At 34.9% G+C, this 19568-nt stretch overlaps 3 protein-coding genes across 8 annotated transcripts in view; 1 reads left to right on the top strand and 2 right to left on the bottom strand.

Moving 5' to 3' along the window:
- Window positions 1-383: 383 nt before the first annotated feature.
- LOC142986320 (granzyme H-like) lies at window positions 384-8422 on the bottom strand. The gene is made up of 8 exons (XM_076134768.1): window positions 8294-8422; window positions 8139-8206; window positions 6485-6686; window positions 5551-5744; window positions 3452-3628; window positions 3092-3118; window positions 2585-2736; window positions 384-548 (listed from the first exon to the last, which is right to left on the bottom strand). The coding sequence occupies exons 1-8, from the start codon at window positions 8322-8324 to the stop codon at window positions 404-406; spliced, it is 996 nt and encodes a 331-aa protein (XP_075990883.1). The 5' UTR covers window positions 8325-8422; the 3' UTR covers window positions 384-403.
- Window positions 8423-10564: 2142 nt separating this feature from the next.
- Window positions 10565-15625, top strand: LOC142986445 (uncharacterized). Of its 2 annotated transcripts, none has more exons than XM_076134957.1 (5): window positions 10565-10726; window positions 11765-11897; window positions 13387-13524; window positions 13998-14159; window positions 15314-15625. In XM_076134957.1, exons 1-5 carry the CDS (start codon window positions 10721-10723, stop codon window positions 15331-15333), a joined length of 459 nt encoding a protein of 152 aa, XP_075991072.1. In that variant the 5' UTR covers window positions 10565-10720; the 3' UTR covers window positions 15334-15625. The 2 variants fall into 2 exon arrangements, with proteins under 2 accessions (XP_075991072.1, XP_075991071.1); XM_076134956.1 differs by having other exon boundaries at window positions 13998-14168.
- A 1028-nt stretch (window positions 15626-16653) lies between these two features.
- LOC142986440 (uncharacterized) overlaps window positions 16654-19568 on the bottom strand; it is a 101373-nt gene continuing 98458 nt past the window's right edge. For all 5 annotated transcript variants that reach the window (XM_076134947.1, XM_076134948.1, XM_076134950.1 and 2 more), the window contains 3 exons: window positions 19203-19397; window positions 17632-17937; window positions 16654-17231 (listed from right to left, as the gene is read on the bottom strand). In XM_076134947.1, coding sequence (XP_075991062.1) covers window positions 17035-17231; window positions 17632-17937; window positions 19203-19397 — 698 coding nt within the window. In that variant the 3' untranslated portion in view covers window positions 16654-17034. The remainder of the gene's footprint in view (window positions 17232-17631; window positions 17938-19202; window positions 19398-19568) is intronic.

Raw genomic sequence — 19568 nt, 5'->3', positions numbered from 1 at the left:
ACGAATGGCAACCCTAGTAAAAGCACTGCGAGCAAAGATGAGATAGGTATAACTACACCTACGTTACGTAGGTACTAAGTATTTAGGCTACACCATTATTGCGAGACAGTAGATCAGTTTCTTCTAAGAATGTGTTATACTCGACCATTGGCGGACTGTAACTTTTTTCAAGATATTATCTACCACCTCACAAATTTCAGCCTCATTTGTTCAGTAGTTAAGCAGGCAGAATTATTTTAGCTTTTATAGATACGTTTGGGATGATAAGTCGATGATTGAGTACAAATAGATAGACATGGTATATACTTCGACATACTGACCTTGAAAATTCTGAAAATATCGATCCTTTTCTTTTAGGACGAAAGAACAACAAATACAACCGATTCTGTTGGTAACTTTTTATTCAAGGTAAGTCTTCCTCTTCGCTGGCGGAGGGTGATCCCAGTCGGTCGTAGATTTCTGGTAAAGGATCATATTCATCTGATGATCCGTCCACTATGGATTTCTTCATTGTCTCCCAGCTCAACGTTTCTTCGACAACAAAGAGCCTAAAACAAGCAAGTATGTGGGTGATTTAAAATACGTACTTAAGTTGGTATGCATATAATTACAGAACTATATTAAGTAGATACTTATTCTTATAACAATTATCAGTTTTATAGGCTGTAGGTACCATTTTGACCATCTATGTTGAATGATTCTGCCAAACTTGTATCCATGATACGTATTAAAGTATTAACTTTACTTGACAATGGGATTTCATTCCCTAAACTTCGCCGCTTGAAAATTGAATACTATTCGTGAAATTGCAAATTCCATGCGGGCTCGGCCACAGGAGCAAGCTAGTATTAGACAAGCTAAGCCGCTTACAATCATACAATGGATGGATCGGTCGATAGGTTCCTATGTGCTAGATATTGGCAATATCTGGCAATATCACACATTGCAGTCCATCCATCCGACTTAATCTTTATTGGCTAAATACAAAGGCAGTAAGGCAGTAAGCGGAACGGATACGTGATCCATTCACATGTTGCCTATAACTTCCATTGTTCTTATTGATGGTGCATCCGGACAATACGAAAACGGTGTCAATGCTTTTAAACAGTTTCATTGAGCACACGGAACTATTTAATCATAATGTAATGGATCTTAAAAGCGATTGAAAACTAAAGCTTAGGATAGCTTATTTGTTTACCCGATGTCCTGACCTTTAATTTTCAATCGCGTTTAAGACCCGTTAAGTTATAATATTATGTGTACAAAGTCATGAGAGTTTATAATCGTTTACTTCTATTTCATTGTTTTACTTTTTTGAAATTATGTTCCTAAGTACCTACCTAAGTGTTTTAAACTATGCTGTAGGTACTTACTTATCGACGATAAAGGATAATTTGTATCGAACTAACATCTTTATGTGCCAAAGGAAGTAGTTATTAATCAAATCAATTATTCAAACCTATAGAAATCATAGCAACGGAAATTTTATTTATTATACCTAAAGTATTTTCCTACTACATAATTTAGACACTTATTTCAGTCAGGGATAAAGTTTAATGAACCAAATGCACTATTCAAAGACCTAACATTGTTGTACGTCCGATGGAAAAGCATTGTAGCGTCAATACAATTGTCAATTAGACTTTAATCAGCATAGTTAGGAATAGGAAGGTTTAAGTGCTTATTTTCGTTACACTTAGGTAGCCAGTTAGCCGCTACAATCTAAATGAAAATTGGTACGTACAATACTGCAGAATGTAGAGAAAATACAAGGAGAGTGCCGTTAATTATATTACGATACGTCGAAAGGGTACCTACTTATAGTCTGCTCATTAGTGCTCATTAAAATGTTTTAAATATTAAGATATAGATATATTCTAGTAAATAAAAAAACACGTGATTGTGGTAGTAATTCCTACTAAAGTCATATGAGATAAAAGCTTTAATGCTTAGCAGCTACTGGCAACCAAAATCTATCTATTTTAGTTTTTCAATGCAACAATATATTATTGTTTGGTGATTTAATGGAGGAATCTATTAACATAGTGACTGATCGTCCTGACACGACATAGTGCAACTAATGCCTAACTAGTGTAAACTTATATCGTAAAGATTGATTTGAATGCCGAAAGTAACTTCTGCGGAACATATTCACGACACAGACTCGCTAGATTAACACCGCTTACTTAAGACAAGATATATAAGTATTAAAGAACTGATTCTTCTATTGCCAGACAATTTTACATCAAATGTAGAGGGAGTTAATATTATGTAGAGACTGTATTGAAAGGCAAAATTATTTGAGTTAAATCATCTTGCGTAGAATCGGCCGTTTCGCATTTATAAACGGCCAATTATGAAAATGCGAAAGTTTGTGAGTATGTATGGATGTTGGTTATTCTTTCCCGCAAATACTACTAAATCGATTACGATGAAATTTGATATGTAGGTACCTGAAGACTCAGAATAACACATAGGCTACTTTTTATCCCGGAGTTCCCGAGGGATCAAGATTTACACGGGAAGGGTTTCCACGCGAACGAAGTCGCGGGCGGCCTCTAGTATATTATAATAGTGACATTACTTGCTGACGCAGTTCATAAAGTCGCCGAGGTACTGTCCGGAGAACAGGTGAATGAGACTGCTGTAACCAGTGCAGTTGGTCCATTGCGCGTCCGGAGCCATCATCATGCCAACAGCTTTCCCTTTGCATATGAGTGGAGCGCCGTACATACCCTACACACAAATCATTTATTATATCAGGTAGAGTATAAGTTGACACCTTAAATTTACCTATTTATTTTAAAAAAGTTACTCAAATTGTTAACTCTTCTTAGGTTTTCGGTTAATAATATGTGTCCTAATGTCCAACAATATTTATTTATTTATTTATATTACATTAGACAGAAAGCAGACAAATATGTGGTAATAAAAGTGCTAATTTTCTTCGAGCCCGTATGTACGTCTACTTATTTTAAATCTCTATCATCTATACATACATATACCTAAAATCACTTGTTTTGTATATTTCAGGTAACTGCTAGTAGCAGCTATTAATACTCGAAGATTAATAGATTTACAACAGACTTACGTGGCATGGTTGCGCTGTTCGGTCCGGCTGTAAAATTACCATTGATTACGTGTGTTTAGGACAATATCATAGAGAGACAGGCATAGTAAGATATCCCTAACTTATAGTATGTTGTATTCACAAAGCTCTCATTCGACAAATCAAAGGTGTCCTTAATTTCGATGCTACAGGCAAACGTTAGGGATTTCTTAAGAAAATTATATGCAAGGATAAAAAATTACCCTTATCTCTAACAAAAAGTGTCCTGGCTTTTGCCTATAAACATGATCGTAATTATACCTACATAAGTAAGTTAGCGCAATAGTTAAATTAGAATGAATATTTGTAAACATATTCTTTGTAGCGTAGTTCCTTTCTTACATCTCTAACGCAGATGCAAGCTCGTTTATCAAAGAAGCCGACAAAGCCCATATTGCTCAAAGCTTTCTGGAATTTCACGGTCAGCGCCTCGCACCATACACTTTTCTTCACGATGTTCAAGTACTGCACTCGCACATTCCTTTGTAGAAGAAACTTGTGTACCGGGTAAATCTTGTCCTGAAATTTTAATGTACAGTCAGTAATGCAAAATGTAGGTAAATGCTCTTATTAATATTTTAATCCTCTGTTCCGCGATAGCTCATCAGATCATCAGATCTGCTGGTAGTATTTTTATGGGTAGTAATTCGTCTGTCCAACTGTTTAGAGTAAAGAGTGTGTAAACCATTTTTAAGATCATAAATTTCAACAACTCTACATTTGGGTAGTTGTCTGGGTTAACGAAAAATTATTAAACCTGTACTCGCAAAAGGTTCATCTAAAATGCACAGGCTTATAACTAACAATTACAGAATGGCAAATTTAATTAGGGAGCTCATGTGATACCAACGTAAATACGGAACTGTGACGTCACAACTCCGTATTTCTGTAATAAAATGTGTTTTTGACATTTTGTAAACAGTAGCTGAATTGCCTGGTCGTCAAGTACCCAATTCGATTATCGAAGAACGATTTCTCTGCAAGCGCACCGCGAGCTTCTGAGACTTTTTTTTAATTTTGTTACGGTTACTAATTGACTTCCTCTGCTGAGGTCTCTGCTACGATTTCTAGGTCGGGCAAAGTACTATCGGTTTTTTCTAATTGGTATTACAGTATATCTCAATAGTAGCCCTGAGTTTGGTAACGAGCTCGGTAAATAGCGGTAGGCTCGCCATCTATTACTACTTAGCGTGATATTATGTAGGTACATAGTACACTTATTGTCTAACAATGACTACCAAACAATATAATGTTTCAATGGTACGGTTTGTAAAAGGATTCCTGCTTCTATATGGCGCAAGGAGATCCACGAACCAAGCCAGGAATTATTATTTTATCCTTTAGGTATATTTTTAGTAATATAGAATAGAATTAACAGGTTAACATTTAACTTACTCCTAGCAAAAATCTAGTGATAACCTAAATTTAAGGAAACGTCCCCAGCTGCAGCTAAAATGTGCACTTTACGTAGTAAGTTGGTAATTCTGTTTTCATCTGATGATAAGCTTATAATCTGGTCTTTTGTACTGTCAGATGGGATTGCGCTAAAATGGTAGGATTAGCGTGTGCATTTTGTAGTAGTAGTTATCTGCATCGTAAGACTGCAAATTGCATTAAATGAAAACGCGATTAACACGATCATGAGTTATATAGATATTAGATAATTAGATAGATAGATTTGTGTAATATCATGATATATTTTGTAATAAGTATGATCATTCTGCTGTCAAGTAGTTTCACCCAGTACGTTAACGCATAATAAACTAACGCATTATAAACAAGTTTCAGATATCCCAACAGCTAGATAAAATTTCCGTAAATGCAAATGCAAACAACTATCGACATTTCATCTGATAAACTATCTTATAGATATCCATAAGCAATGAAATCGTGCCTCAGTAAATACCATATCAAAATCACAACATAATACTGTCATTCAAGCTTTAATTCTGACTCGCCAGTCCTGACCAGAATTAATAGAAGCGACTGTTAAAAGCTTCTGAACATTAATTAATACCATTTACACTTGCTCGGGCATAACACATATGGAATCTATATTTCGTCCTTCTCTTAACGAAGAAAATAAAAAGAAACGGCACATGTGCGCCACAAATGTTGAACATGTGTATCACGACACTACGCTAAACTTAATACATCCGTCAATGTGTTCAGTATTTTTCTACTTACTTTCTAAGTTAAACTTTCGTGACTTATTTAATTTTTATGTGGATTTTTATGTCACAAGTCTGTGAGCTATTATTCGGTTAGATTTAGATTTAGAATATAATTTTTTAATCGAAACATATTGGGCTAAGCGAATTTTACGCTCCAGATTATTTATTAAAACAGGTATCGTGTATGATAACCACAGCTTATAAGACTAAGTTTCATATACTTATTTTTGGTAGATACTGTAGATAGATAAGATAAAGCAACTTTACCCCTTTAAAGAAGAAATGCCAACCAGGCATTAAACATTCCTCTTGAAAATTCAACGTGTCGTCCCCTCTATAATCAATGGGAAGTGATCGTAAAGGCGTTTCAACCAAAACATCAGGCACCTTTCGTTTTAAAAGTAAGATTGCAGCAGATTTTGACATCAAGTATCCTCTGTTTACTTCCGCTATGTTTTTTACTGAAAACAAATTGTATACATTTCACATTGTAAGTAGTTATAGTTGGCCGACGAGTCAGTAGAGACCTTGGCATGCACGTCACATCTCAATTTATTATTATCAGTTCAATGGTTTCCAAAAATATAAAATAGTTGTATCAAACATGCCGCCGTAAACTCAAGTAGCGTTTGGGTCAATGCACTAAATTCTGAATTTTGTATGTTTCCACCAGCCACGCACCTTGCATACAAGGCTCTACATTGTTGGACTTTAATATCCTACAATTAACAAGAATGTTTAAATTGTTGAAAATTCGAATCGTGGCGTTGGTATGGAAGTCAACGTTCCTTATGTGCAACTGAAGTTTTATGACATCATGACATCATGACACATTACACACAAAGGATCTTTGAATTCGCGGAATGCCATTGATCTTTGTACCACGTACAACTTATAAATAAAAAATAACAAAGTATTTAGTCCAAGTACTCTATAAGTATAGGTTTTATACAAGTAGGTACCTACTATAACATGTATAAGTTAGTAACAAACCTTATGTCCGAGAGACATTTGGAATAATTTTGTTTGACAGTTACTTTCTTTATTGAGAACGAACAATTTTTATAGATAAAATCAATGTACTCAATGGCTGAAACTATTTAATGAAGTAGGTGAGCGAATTGGGAATAGTAAGGAAACCGAAAGATTTTAAGGCAGAGATAGAGAGAGTGGTTGCAAAAGTAAAGTATGTTGTACTTACAGTTAGGGACTAGTATCTTGGTGACTTGTACCCTTATGCCTCTACGGGGGTGTCTGTACGTGGTGCCTGTGACCACGTTGATGGGGCGCACGTCCCTGATGTCCGCCACCGGGTTGGTGACGCACACGGCGGCCGTCAACACAGCTGTGCGGGACACCAGCGTGCCCACGCACAACCCCCGGTAGCGAGATGGAAAATATACCTGTTCACACCATTTAACTACCAATATCTCATAGCGTCTTTCATAGAATTTATGTTAACTATGTATTCATATTTACGACGGAATAAATAAAATTACACACGAAGTCCTTTTTTGATTCCGAAACTTCGACCGTATTCTCGTTAGTCTCTCGCTCGTTAGTTTCGTTTAGTCTCTCATAGTAGTTTCGTTTTGTGTTCATAAGTTGAGCCATATCGACGCGGATCCCATGGGTGAAATATTTTTAGGCATGTTATTTAAAAGCATAAATTACTATAATACAGCTATTGTCTTTAGTAAACAGGCATATCATATATGACTCACGTGTATAGATTTGCTCCTAATTACTAACATAACATAGCATAGACAGCAGTGTACAAAATCACTAGCATTCGGATAAATGTTCATGCTCGTCACCCAACAGCTCAGTGGATAATAAGTTGATAATTATTAATTATCATGACACTAGCTGACCCGCGCAACTTCGCTTGCGTCACATAAGAGAGAATGGATCAAAATTTTCCCGGTTTTTGTAACATTTTTTATTGCTACTGCGGCCGGCCCGTACCGTTTGCAATACTAATATCGTGATATCTCCTAAACTATATGTCTAAATAACACACTGTAAACTGCAAAAATAATCTAAATTAAATGCTCGTGATGATGAACTTACTTATTTTGATAAGGATATATGTATTATTGGTTATATCACCAGTTAAACATCACCCAACGAATTAAATGTTTTTTTAATACAGAAAAGTAGTTTTTGTGACTTAAATAAAAAAGCTGGATATATGTCATCGCGGACTTTTTTGTAGAACTAATAAAGACCAATGTTTTTGCTATACATTGTTCTTACTTGTATCCAACGGTATAAGCGGCGCACGCACAAATGCAATCTTCAATTAGATTTTTTTTCTGACTTCTTGGACATAAATCGCTATAACTCAGCTAATATAGTTTCAATGTATTTCAATTATATATAAAAACCTGTCGGAGAAAATACTCTTTCTATTAGTGAAAACCGCATCAAACTCCGTTGCGTAGTTTTAAAGTTTTATGCATACGAAGGGACTACAGACAAAATGGGCGACTTTGTTTTATACTATGTAGTGATTAGCGTCAACGTGTCGTGGGTTCGAGTGCCACCTTGACACTTGTTGTAAATAATATATTTTGTAAATATTATTTTAGTATAAAGACCATTATATCCACAAGCAATAAGTGTTGTTTTTGTTTTGGAAAATCCTAATATTTATATTAGGAATAAATGCGATTTTTTTTGTTAATGAATTTATGTTTGTAACTTCTTGGCGCAAAAACTGTTGAATTATAGTGGTGGTGCATATTATTATATAGCTTGCTAGCTTTTCTCATGTAATCGTATAGGCGAGACGAGAAACGATAGTAGCTTCTTTTGATTTAAGATTTGGTTAATTAACAATTTGTACTTACTAGAAAGGGCAGAGCACCATCTCTTGGCTTGAACGGCTCATGGCCGCTGCACAGCGTGAGACATGTCCCTAGGAAAATATTTGATTATACCATGATTACGCTTAGAAGTAACACACATCGTATTCAATAAAATTTCCTAAGTGTTGCAACTGTACCTATCCATAACAATGTTATCCATTTGTTCATTGTGTTGGAAGAGTAAACAAAAATGAAACGATTTTAATCATTGCTGAGTAACGCTCGTTAACTCTCTCATCAAAATAATGATAACATAGTGAGAAAACAGTCCACAAGTTATTTTGCGTGTTACTTACAAACGTAAATTTCCCTTTGATGTTTATACATTATACCTATAGTATAAACACGAGTTCATGTTATACCTAATTGATAAATAAACGTAATGTGTAAAATAAACTGACTCTTCTTTTAGTATCTAGTATTCAAACTGCTTTTGTGAAGCGTCGGCAGTATATGCAATCGCCTTGTAGAGGAGCTCGGGAACGAATCCGTTGGCTGCATAAAAAGTTATGTACTGTTGGTTGGTTTTAATGATCTGACGGCCGAGGTACCACACTTTTTCGAAGTTGTATGTCTAATAATGTGTATTAGAAACTACTTGTTCCAACGGTGAAGGAAAACATTGTAGTGCAACCTAGCATGCCTGATAGTTCTGTAGATCAAGTACTTACTTAAAGGTATGCAAATTCCCCAACCTGCACTTGGCCAGCGTGGTTGGACTAAAGGCCGAAACCCTCCCTCATTACGGTAGGAGACCCTTGCCCAGCAGTGAAAAGTTCTAGTATTGTTCTAGTTAACGTATTTTAGTTCTTATATGGCGCTGTAGAGACTTAACGGGATTAACTGATTTTGTGATTTGATGAATCGATTCGTGGAAATTCGCAACGTCATGTTGTTTAAACGAAAAGAACACTGAAAACTATAAATTTCGTCAAGTCTAAAAATGACTTTTAAGTTCCCCTTTTTAGTTTTTTCATTTAAATAACAGTCTCCGATGGATATAAAAATGTTTATTAAAGTTGTTTAATCAACCAGCTTCGTTTGTGCTCATACTTATTGACTTAAATACTAGAGATACTGATATACTTACTTACTTATTTATTTGTTTACATGATTTTTACGCATTAATGTTACTATAACATAAAAAAACGCCTGCGTAGAAAAAAAGAGAACTATTTATTTTACAGTCACGACCCATACACCTAGGTTCCTAAGTTTTATCATAAATGTATTACGTACTTAGGTAGGTATAAACAACAAGCACACGCCCGCGACTTCGTCAGTGTGAAAATATATCCCTTGGTAAAAAATAAGTTATTGGTGTTAATCTAGGATATAAAAATAGGTATATCTAGGTAGGTATATGTGTTTCATATTAAGTAACATGTATGCAAACACCCATACAACCTTTGATTTATCTTATTAGTAAGATTTTAATTATTAAGTTGCAATAGTAGTTATTAGTAGGTGATTTCGAAGTATTAAAACAATCGAGAAGTCATTTGACTGTATCTGGGGGCACGGCAGTGCCCCCGCAAGTCGAGCAAAAAAAAGCGGCACGGCCGTATACCATCCTTTTCTCGAAGCAATTCGGGCTATTTTTGACACCGCTATAATTTCGTTGTGGATAAAACAAGAAGCTTGAATTTGTTTTAAACGTATTTTTTTTTTAAATTGGCATGATAATAACATACGTAATAACTTAAGACAAGAGGTCCTTTAAGTAGAGACTAAATAGATTAATCGGCTAGGTAGGTATTATATAGATCTCACAACTTTTTACGGCGAGACTTGGGATTTTAACAGAATGTTTTTGGTGGCATTGTATTGACGCGCCGCGCCGTGTCATAGGTATTCTTATACCTATCTGTTACCTATTTATATTAAATAAATATTTTTTTAAAGGTACAAAATTCAAGTAATGGAATTTGGTTCCCGACTTAGTATCAATCTACGTGCTTAATTTTTTTTACACAGCAGCGGCTTATGGTTTGCCTACTCGTTATACTACTTAAATCAAATAATTTCAATAATTTGATAAATGTGGTCAGAGCATTTCTTAGTTAGGTCATAAACATGATGCTAGTCATTTGAAGCTTGTAGGTACCTACCTAATGGCAGTTAGGTCATAAAAAGTAGTGTTCTACGGTTTTCATAGTGCCGTGACTTATTTGCATCTATACTTTTTTTTACCAAGTGAGCCTGTATATTTTTTATTATTTAATTAAAATCTCAGGGTAAATATGTATGAGCGTATCATACTTGAGGAAATCCGAATATTCCCGGTATAAGCAATAAATCTTGACTAGCCGCAGATAGAGAGATCGGGTGGTGTACAGGGGAGGGGGTGTGAATACGCGTACAGGACTGACTAACCAGTGTAGAGGTGCTCCCGGGTGCAAGAGCCCAAGAGGCAGATCAATAGGCAGGCGTCCTGCGTGTCCCCGGTCCCGCCCGTTACTCCGCGCGCCTCCGCGCCACTCGCTGTCCGCCAGCCGTTAGAAAACCACGTCCTGCCGAACCCGCTCCGTACATCTCGACTTCAACACTTGCGAACGTTCGACATGGAGGTAAGCATTCCTTTCTTCATATGTCATTATTAACAGTATTCCTGCAAAACACTTGAGGATTTTTATTTTTATATACGTGTGTTTCTTCGTGCTTAGCTTTTTTATTACCTACGAGCACTGTTCAGCGAAAGTAGATGGGAATATATTTTGGAAAAATGTATTTCGTTGTGTTGGTATACATATATAAACCTACGTTTTGAAAAAGCTGTGGTGATAAATTCAACATTCGTCATCTAAGAAAGATTATAGAGTTTTTTTTAATAAAATCTTCATTATTAATACTTAATGTTTTTCGGCTGGGGTATCATATTGTATTAACATTAATATTATTACATCACGCCCTTAGTATAAATTCTGTATAAATAATATAAAAAAACTGTTACATAATATAACAAATGAGTGCGCAGCATCCCGCCACATCTCAGTGGGTCGCTGGGGGTGGGTACAGATTTTGTTTGTGTGCGTCTTCTCCGTAAAGACGCTACAGTTATCGCATGTTTTATGCAACTTCAGACTATGGCTGTTTTTAGTTATTATTTATACTTTTGTTTTAGGCTTGGACTAATCAGTTAAGTAGGTAATTATTTTTGTGGAATATCGCTATTGTTTTCAACATAGCAAATAACAGCTGTGTTCCTGTTTACTTAATGTGATCTATAATTAGACGCGGCAAAAAGAGTACAATAACTTACACATGTGTCAACTGTAGCATAATATAAGTGAATAACGAGTTTACTATCGCAATGGCACTGGGTAGTGACCTCTGAGACAGCTAGTTAATTTTAGCGGGGCGCCATCAGAGAGTTTCATTTAAAGTCATTGACTGGGGACCATCCAGTTATCGCTGTATACCTTTTGTGTCTTTGCTTTGATGATTTCTTACACTTTTATACCAGTTGTTGTTGTTATTAACAGTAACATTTGGTACTCACAATGCCGCGCTTGCGATGAACTGATATTTTATTATGAGCTCCAGCGAATACAAAAAACAAAGACTGTATTTTTTTGTTTGTATACGAGTTTCGTTTATTGTTGCAGGCTAAACACGTGTGGCGCCTGGTGGCAGGTCTGATCCTGCTTTCGTTCGCAGTGGTCTCGGCCGAAGGTGAAGTATGGGAGGAAAGCGAGCACGAGGTCCTCATCCGAAGCGAGAGGGGTGCTAAAAATAGAGGTTAGTATTTAGAACGTGCGTAACCAACGACCGACGTTAACCGTTGCAGTTGGACTATATTCCATTTAATGTTATTATTGTACATGTTATTAACATCTATCTAGGAAAATACACATCAAACAATATAATATTATCTACTACAAACTCATAGTACGGCGGTAGGAACCTACCTGCTGGTCTTATCCATTACACATGTTATTTATCAGGATTCCAATTAATTTCTTTCATATCAAGATGAATGGGTATTAAACTTATTACATATTTAATCAAAATTACGAATCTAGTCTATCTACTCTTTATAAAAAATATATTTATTTATAATTACCTACTCCAAAAATATTATTTTTGCTGCTACGTTCTATTCTTCGAATGGATTTTATAACAAGTCTCTCCATGGAGTAGATAGATATTGGTATCGGATTATACCTATAGGTACATTAATATTTTCTGCCAATGCAGCTCTTTGTTCAAAGTTCACAATAATCTAGTTAATACTCACAATAAATTATTTAAATACAAAACTTGTTGATTATTATCAATGTTGATCACTGGATATACTAGGCCGAGGTCTTATTATAGATAGAGTGGAGATGATTGCGCGTTCTAACTATGTATTTAACTGCCTATCTTGGGAGTGCTTTTGTTTTCTTATTTTTGTTTGTACCCTACTTCCAGACAGCTCAAAATAAATCTCTCCGGTCGGTTCTCTGTTCCACATCTGCGCACGATGTTGGGATTCGATTTTTTTTCCATAAACTGCATTTTCCAACAATTATCACAATGTATATTAGGTACTTACGTCCACATTTTGATAAAGATAGATATAGTAAATAACAAACAAATCGTAAACGAGTAAAATAGTCAATACGACAAGAAAATACATTTAGGTACTAATGAATCTAATTTAATATAGGTATCTACTTACTAATATTTTTCGGATTACTGAAGAGTAACAATGTTTGTTTTTTATACAAAATTCAATATTCATTAGCTCAACAATCGAGATACAAAAATTTGCAGCCTTTGTAGCAGATTTTCTTTACTCGACAAAAAAACCTAAGGTTTATAATGAGTAGGTACAGGCAATAACATTTTTAGTTTCAGGCTTTTAATATTTATGCCGTTATTATATCAGTGCTTGGACAAAATCTAGCGTGCTATTAATGTATGACGCATTAATTACATCACGCCCGCTACACAAGAAGGTGTAGGCAGAATAAATAAAATACGTGTGTATTTTCACATCACATCACAACCCACACATCACAATTCAAATGTTAGTCCCATGTAACAGGAGATAAGCATGTTGCCATACGCAAACTCTGTTGAGAAATATTCTAATATAGCATAAAAAAGGCAAATGCTGAGAGAGAGTAAGAAAAATATAGACCGTTGAAGCTTTAGCCATAACACGTACGACAGAACTGTCGTACTATTGAGAGCATTTTTGATATAAGTTTTAATAAAGAAAATTCTATCTGAACAACAGAGACTTGTCGCTACGTGCGGGGTGCATGGAGCGAGTGCGACGCTAAGACCAACATACGCTCGCGAAAGCTGACATTGAAGAAAGGCGATCCCGCCAGCTGCGAGAGCATCAAGACCATTCAAAAGAAGTGTAAAAAAGGTACATTCATAATGATTTTTCTACTGATTTGACAGCTTACTGGAACACTTCAATCGTTTCGTTTATTGACTAATTCTTGTAAAAGATTCGAAAGCAAGCAATGTCAAATATAAGTTTAACAATTAATATAGCTAACTACTTACGTCAGATACTTAAGTGCGCTACTCGCCGAGTGTGCAAGAGCACAATAAGGGCACATAATCTTTACACTGTTGTCATAAACCGGTATCATCAATAAATCACTAGTAAAAAGCTTGAAAATCCTACACATGTGCCTACACACACATAGCGCGGCAACTTTCCCTCCAAAAGATAAAATGCACTTAGGTATAACAATATAATCCTATCCTATATTCAGCTGCAGCGGCTAGTTTCAGTAAAACCCACACGCAATCCCACAATAGTCATTGCTCTTAGACCTACGAGGTACAAACACTTGTAACTATAGAATTAAATAAACATGTGTATTGCAGCCTGCCGATATGAGAAGTCATCTTGGAGTGAGTGTAGCCCTAATGGCGAGATGTCCAGGACCGACATGCTGAAAGCGAATAGTGACCCGAGCTGCGATCAAAGTCGGCGTATCACTAAAAAATGTAACAAGAACAAGCAGATTAAGACCTCCAAAGACAAGGGTAAGAAAGGTTTGTTGCTTCCTCATTTTTAACTGGTACTACTTTATGCGATTTTCAGTATTGTACGTCCATGTCTCGCAAATTAGAAATCAAACGATTATGTTAGATATGTAGGTAGGTTAGTTGACACATTCATATACCTAATTCGTTAGTTATGTTAAATGGAATCAAGAAAATTATTTAATTCTATTTATCCGGGAACGTCTTTAAATAACATTCGTTCATTTCATTTTCAAGATAGTTCATTGACTTATACTGCAGCTCAAGTTGTTCTAAATATAATCATTATGTCCATATTATGAAGTATATTTTTGCAGCACATTTTTTTTATACATATGGCGCCCTCTATTTTTTTGATACAAATTAAAATATGGTTATATTTTGCAAATAATTCAAATTTCATTTCCGTTGTTCTAATATTGTGATTTTCAGGAGCAGCTACATATGTATGTATACATGTCTAAGATTATATTATAACTGACCGTAACTCTACAAGCAAAAGCACATTATTCCGAGAGGGACTAACATCCTGGGCGTGAGCCGATAAAAGAATACCTACGTTTAATAAGAGTACTATACTTACTCTTTCCTAACTTAATGTGCTTAACAAGTGATTAATTTTTTAATATGGCTACAGGGTCATTATTAGCCTCTTAATTTTATTCTTCAACTTAAAATATATAGGTACCTACCGTTCCTCATACATGGTTCGCTACTTTGCGTTCACGGAATAACTACCTAACACAAGAGGAAATGGCATGTCATACTATTTCATTAAAGATGGCTGTCGCCAAACTCAGCCGTAGACATTTTGCGAACACTAAAATATGAAAAGGAAAAAACGACAATTACAAATTAAAATGACCATATTGCGATGATGTTAGAGTCGTAGTTTGCACTAACACTTTGTGCTTTATGTCGAAATTCTATCTACGTGCTTTTAGTGTCATCACTTAGGTTAGTAGGTACGACGGTACGTAAAGCTAGCAACACGTCCTTCAAATGGCACGCGCGCCAAACCCCTCCCTTTTTTTCGTTTTTAATAATCATAAGCCAGTCAGTGTCATTTAGTATTTTCCGTATAAAACAAAACAATGAATAATTACTATATCATTTTTATGTCATAATAACATAAATGTATTGTTTCATTTCAGGACGCAGGAATCGTCAGTAAAAACGAATCATCAAATTGTGTTTAGACATTTTCATCGCAATGATGTTCGTTAATTGGTTCAAATTCATGTAATAGTGCCAAAATAGTGTCAACAATAAATAAATTGTTTCTTACAAGATTTACTTACTGTACTATTCTTAAGTCATAAATTAGCTACATTGTAAACAGTACAATTTATCTCATAATATCGAATTGTATGAATACTAGATAAAATTAAGTAGTACCTATTCATTTTATTATTGCTGGTAAATCAAATAAATCTTTAATAATAAGATAAATAAATAAGTACTTAATTAAACGGTATTTTTCATTTTTATCCCTAGTTATAAATTTAACCCATTACTTTTCTAGTGCTAGGTGAGGTAGAGTCGTATCAGTTAGCAAATATTTTTTTATCAGGTACCTATAGGAAGGTACAACACATAATAATATAAATCCGTTACAACATTTTGCCTGTTGTATCCTATGTACGTAACCCCCGGTTTCTGAGGTACATTTAACGGTAGTTTATCTATTCAATAGCGTTTAAACTCTAATAAAAAAAACTGCCTCTGTGGCGCAGTGGTTTAGGTCACCACGCCAATACCACTGCATCGGGAGGTCGTGGGTTCGATTCCCACACGGAGCAATTATTTGTGCGATCCACAAATAATTGTTTCGGGTCTGGTTGTGCTTTGTGTCCGTTGTTTGTATGTTTGTAAAAGTCCCCGCGACACAAGAGCAATTCTTAGTGCGGGAGTTGTCTTTTTAAAAAAAAAAAAAAATGTTGTCAAAAACCGGGGGTAAGTGCTCATATAGGCAGAGGATGAGAGTTGTCAGTAGAGATGACACCTTATAAGCTGCCTACCATTGGTGTCCGACACGTCTATTCTAATCAATATTTTATTTAACCACCCGACATGAGGTTCATAAAGTACGCCCTCGTTTTGTGATTAGTCTCATTTTTATAATAATATACATCCAGCGAGCTATGCTTTACATTATACCTAGTAGGTACCTACCAATCAGCCATCAGGCAAGATATTCACACGTCATCTAACTTCAGCCTTCTTCGTGTTGCTATTATGAATGCGTGCGGTGCAATGCGCTGCGGGCGGTGTTATAAGTTATTCAGGTATAATGTTATAGATTAGCAGCTGGCCTCGTTTTCATGGAGTTCGGTGGAGTATAAGAAACGAAACATGCTGCTCCCCTGCAAGTTTCTTTTAGTACCTAGCCATTGACACACTTAAGTGATACTTGTATGTACTTAATCGGTAAAAGGAGGCTAGGTTCCTATAGAAGAGTCGATAATCAAGGAAGAAGGTAATTGAAAAGAACTTATATTTATAATTGCTGTATTAAATTGTTTAATAAATCTGTTCGGATGACGAATTTGAGCCTCACTCAATTTATCGAATAAATACTTTGCACCTATATTTATAACGTCTCCCTTAAAAAGTATTGACTGAAACTCAAATTAGGTCATCAGATTTTTATAAATTAAATAAATAATAGAATTCTTAACTAAAATAAATAATTAAATACTTCATACTCATAAAAAAATCGCAAGATATAAAATTATTAAATGACAGAGTTTGTGGCTGGATTTACTGTCTAGTTAAAGTTAGTGTATCTATACATTACTATCCGCCAACTATGAACATTAAGGTTTTGTCGTTAAATATCACAGGTAAATGAATTCGCGGACATGTTGTCGCATCACTTGAACAATTGTTTAGCATAATGCCATATTCTGAAGAAGTACTCGTCACGTCGCAGCAAAGAGCCGCGCGCATACGATCGAATGTCAGCGTCCATGTTGTGCTCTCGCATCCACGATGTGGTAGTTTGTGTACTGAACGACGTAGGCTCCGTCATCTCGGTCTGCTCACCGATTTCTTCATCCGCATGCGAGTCTGCACATATCATTGAAAAACCCTTTTTATTCTGCCTAATTAAACATCTGCCAGAAGTAGTCAGAACTACTATATTAGTGTCACCCAATTCAACATAATAAAGAACCATCTACTTAAATAAACATTCAGTCAATTTGTTTGGCTTTAATGTGACAACAAACATTTCTGCTGGACGTCTTTATTTTGAAATTCACATTTGAATAACTCGCAATAATAAGTTTTTTTCATAAATATGTATCATAAGTACGGAATTATATTATTATATCCCTACATTTACAAAGTAAAGTTGACTCTTACATTAGGTAGCTATAGCCCAAAAAGTATTAGGTATATTGCATTTTATTTTTTACGTCAAAAGATTTTGTTATAACTAGATAAGAAGAAAGGGGGCGCAAATTACCTTCTCCCGGTATAACTTTGAAAGGTTCATCAGACTCCAATGGTTCGCTGAGTCCGATTTCGTTGCGAGCGTATATTCTAATCATGTAAGTATGATTTTCGCTCAAATCCTTAATGTTGAATTTAAGAGTATTTGCATCCACTTTTCCTACTTCCATCCACATTGTTTTTGTAACATCGCGGATTGCAATGTTATAGCCCAGTAGTGGTGCTCCGCCATCCCATTCAGGTGTGCCCCATGATGTCATTACAATATTGTTACCGACTGTGCGTATTTCTAGTGGCGCGGTTGGTGCTGATGGAACAGCTAAAAAAGAACATAGTGTTAAAAAAAATATCTGTTTAATTATGTTACCCGAACACACTATTAGTACTAAGTAAGTACAATGTCCAGTATTCGCATACCTATATTTTTAATTTATTACAGGATTTCATTTTAAAGTTTCGTTACAGGGAGGTCAAAAGTTTGCTACATATTATTATGGAATATATTAATAAAGATATTTATTTACAGGTGCAGCCAAACTACTTAAATACTTTAGCTTTACTTTACATCATAATTAGCCAATTTTAGGTCGCGATAGCCTGATAGGTAGAACAGTAAACCAAAAGTTCTCCGCACTGGGTCAACATTAATTAAACTAATCATCACATACATAACCATAAATATATAGATAATAACAAAATATTTTTACACCTATATTGTCAATTCCACTAAACAACAACTAATCTAATCTATTTAAAAAAATCTAAAGAGTTTTTATTTTATACAAAAAGAAAAATAAAATACAAACAATTAAGTACTGGCATTTTACTTTTTCAATTTCTCAACGAACGATAGATGTCAAATTAGTATAGCATAAAGTCTGTCAAGTGTCAATCAAGATAATTTGGCGCCTTTTTTTGATTTTGTTTTAAGAATAATTTCGATTTCATTTATTTTATTTTTTTCATAGCACTGTTACTTGTGTTCACTATGTAATTTCTTATATAATAGTTCTAGTCAATTGAGTTTTAATAATTCAAAATAACATGATGGTAAGTAAATTTTAATTAAATGTAAAATAAATTAAAACATAAAAGGATTTATTTGAGAACCGGCCCTACCTTAGAAAATATATGTATGATCAGTATGATAGACATTAAGAAGCTCAGTTTAAGTTACTGTAGTCCTAAGTTCCTAATCTTCGTCCATTCAGAGTTACTATTTAACCCATTCATATCCCGCTAGCTAGCTATCTAATTACATACTTTAACCAAATTCCTGGGTTTTAGTAGAGCTAAGCTCGGTTCAAAGTGTTGCGTATATTTTGAATACATCTAACGTTTTATATTCTTGAGTGGTTGTTTATTTTTTTTATTGTAATCTATACAGCATTTTGTATAGTTAACAGAAAGTTATATCAATACGCAATAAATATTAGGGATTGGATGTGGGCACCAGTGGAGTCTAGGTTACTTTTGTTGTAAAATAGGTAATATAATTATTTATGTAGTAACATTTATTATTATATGTGATTACTATATGCACTATGAGTACTAAGAGATGTTTAATGAATATCAGGTACTTACTTGCATGCTTCTCAAGCCTAACAGTTTGAGATTCTGCTGGCAAACTGACACCAATAGCATTTTCTGCTGATATCCTGAACACCAATTCATCCTTTTCTTTGATGTTTTCAATACAGTGTTCATAAACTGATCCACCAACAGTTATTATTTTGGTCCATGATTTTGCTTTAGCAGTCTTGTATTCAATTATGTAGTCTGAAAATTATTCACATTATTAGTTTTTACAATTTATAAATCAGCTATGTTTAACTACAGGCAAGTTCTCTGTCAACTTATTTGAACCTCCAAAACAATTAACCCATACATACTGACAGTAAAGCTTATAATTTTGACAAATTATTTGTCTTTGTTTAAATAGGTATAGAT

Source organism: Anticarsia gemmatalis, chromosome Z (genome assembly GCF_050436995.1).
Source record: "Anticarsia gemmatalis isolate Benzon Research Colony breed Stoneville strain chromosome Z, ilAntGemm2 primary, whole genome shotgun sequence".
NCBI classification, from domain to species: Eukaryota; Metazoa; Arthropoda; class Insecta; order Lepidoptera; family Erebidae; genus Anticarsia; species Anticarsia gemmatalis.
The sequence above is the reverse complement of the archived record's forward strand: the minus strand, read 5'-3'. Positions and strand labels throughout refer to the sequence as shown.

Excerpts from the sequence above, each read along its gene's own strand:
- LOC142986320 (XM_076134768.1), bottom strand. The coding sequence starts at position 8,324 with ATGAACAAATGGATAACATTGTTATGGATAG. Across the intron at positions 5,745-6,484 it reads CAAGATACTAGTCCCTAACT|TAAAAAACATAGCGGAAGTA; the intron begins GTAAGTACAACA and ends ATTTGTTTTCAG. Across the intron at positions 3,629-5,550 it reads GGCATTTCTTCTTTAAAGGG|GACAAGATTTACCCGGTACA; the intron begins GTAAAGTTGCTT and ends TTAAAATTTCAG.
- LOC142986445 (XM_076134956.1), top strand. Across the intron at positions 11,898-13,386 it reads GAGGGGTGCTAAAAATAGAG|AGACTTGTCGCTACGTGCGG; the intron begins GTTAGTATTTAG and ends TCTGAACAACAG. Across the intron at positions 14,169-15,313 it reads CAAAGACAAGGGTAAGAAAG|GACGCAGGAATCGTCAGTAA; the intron begins GTTTGTTGCTTC and ends GTTTCATTTCAG.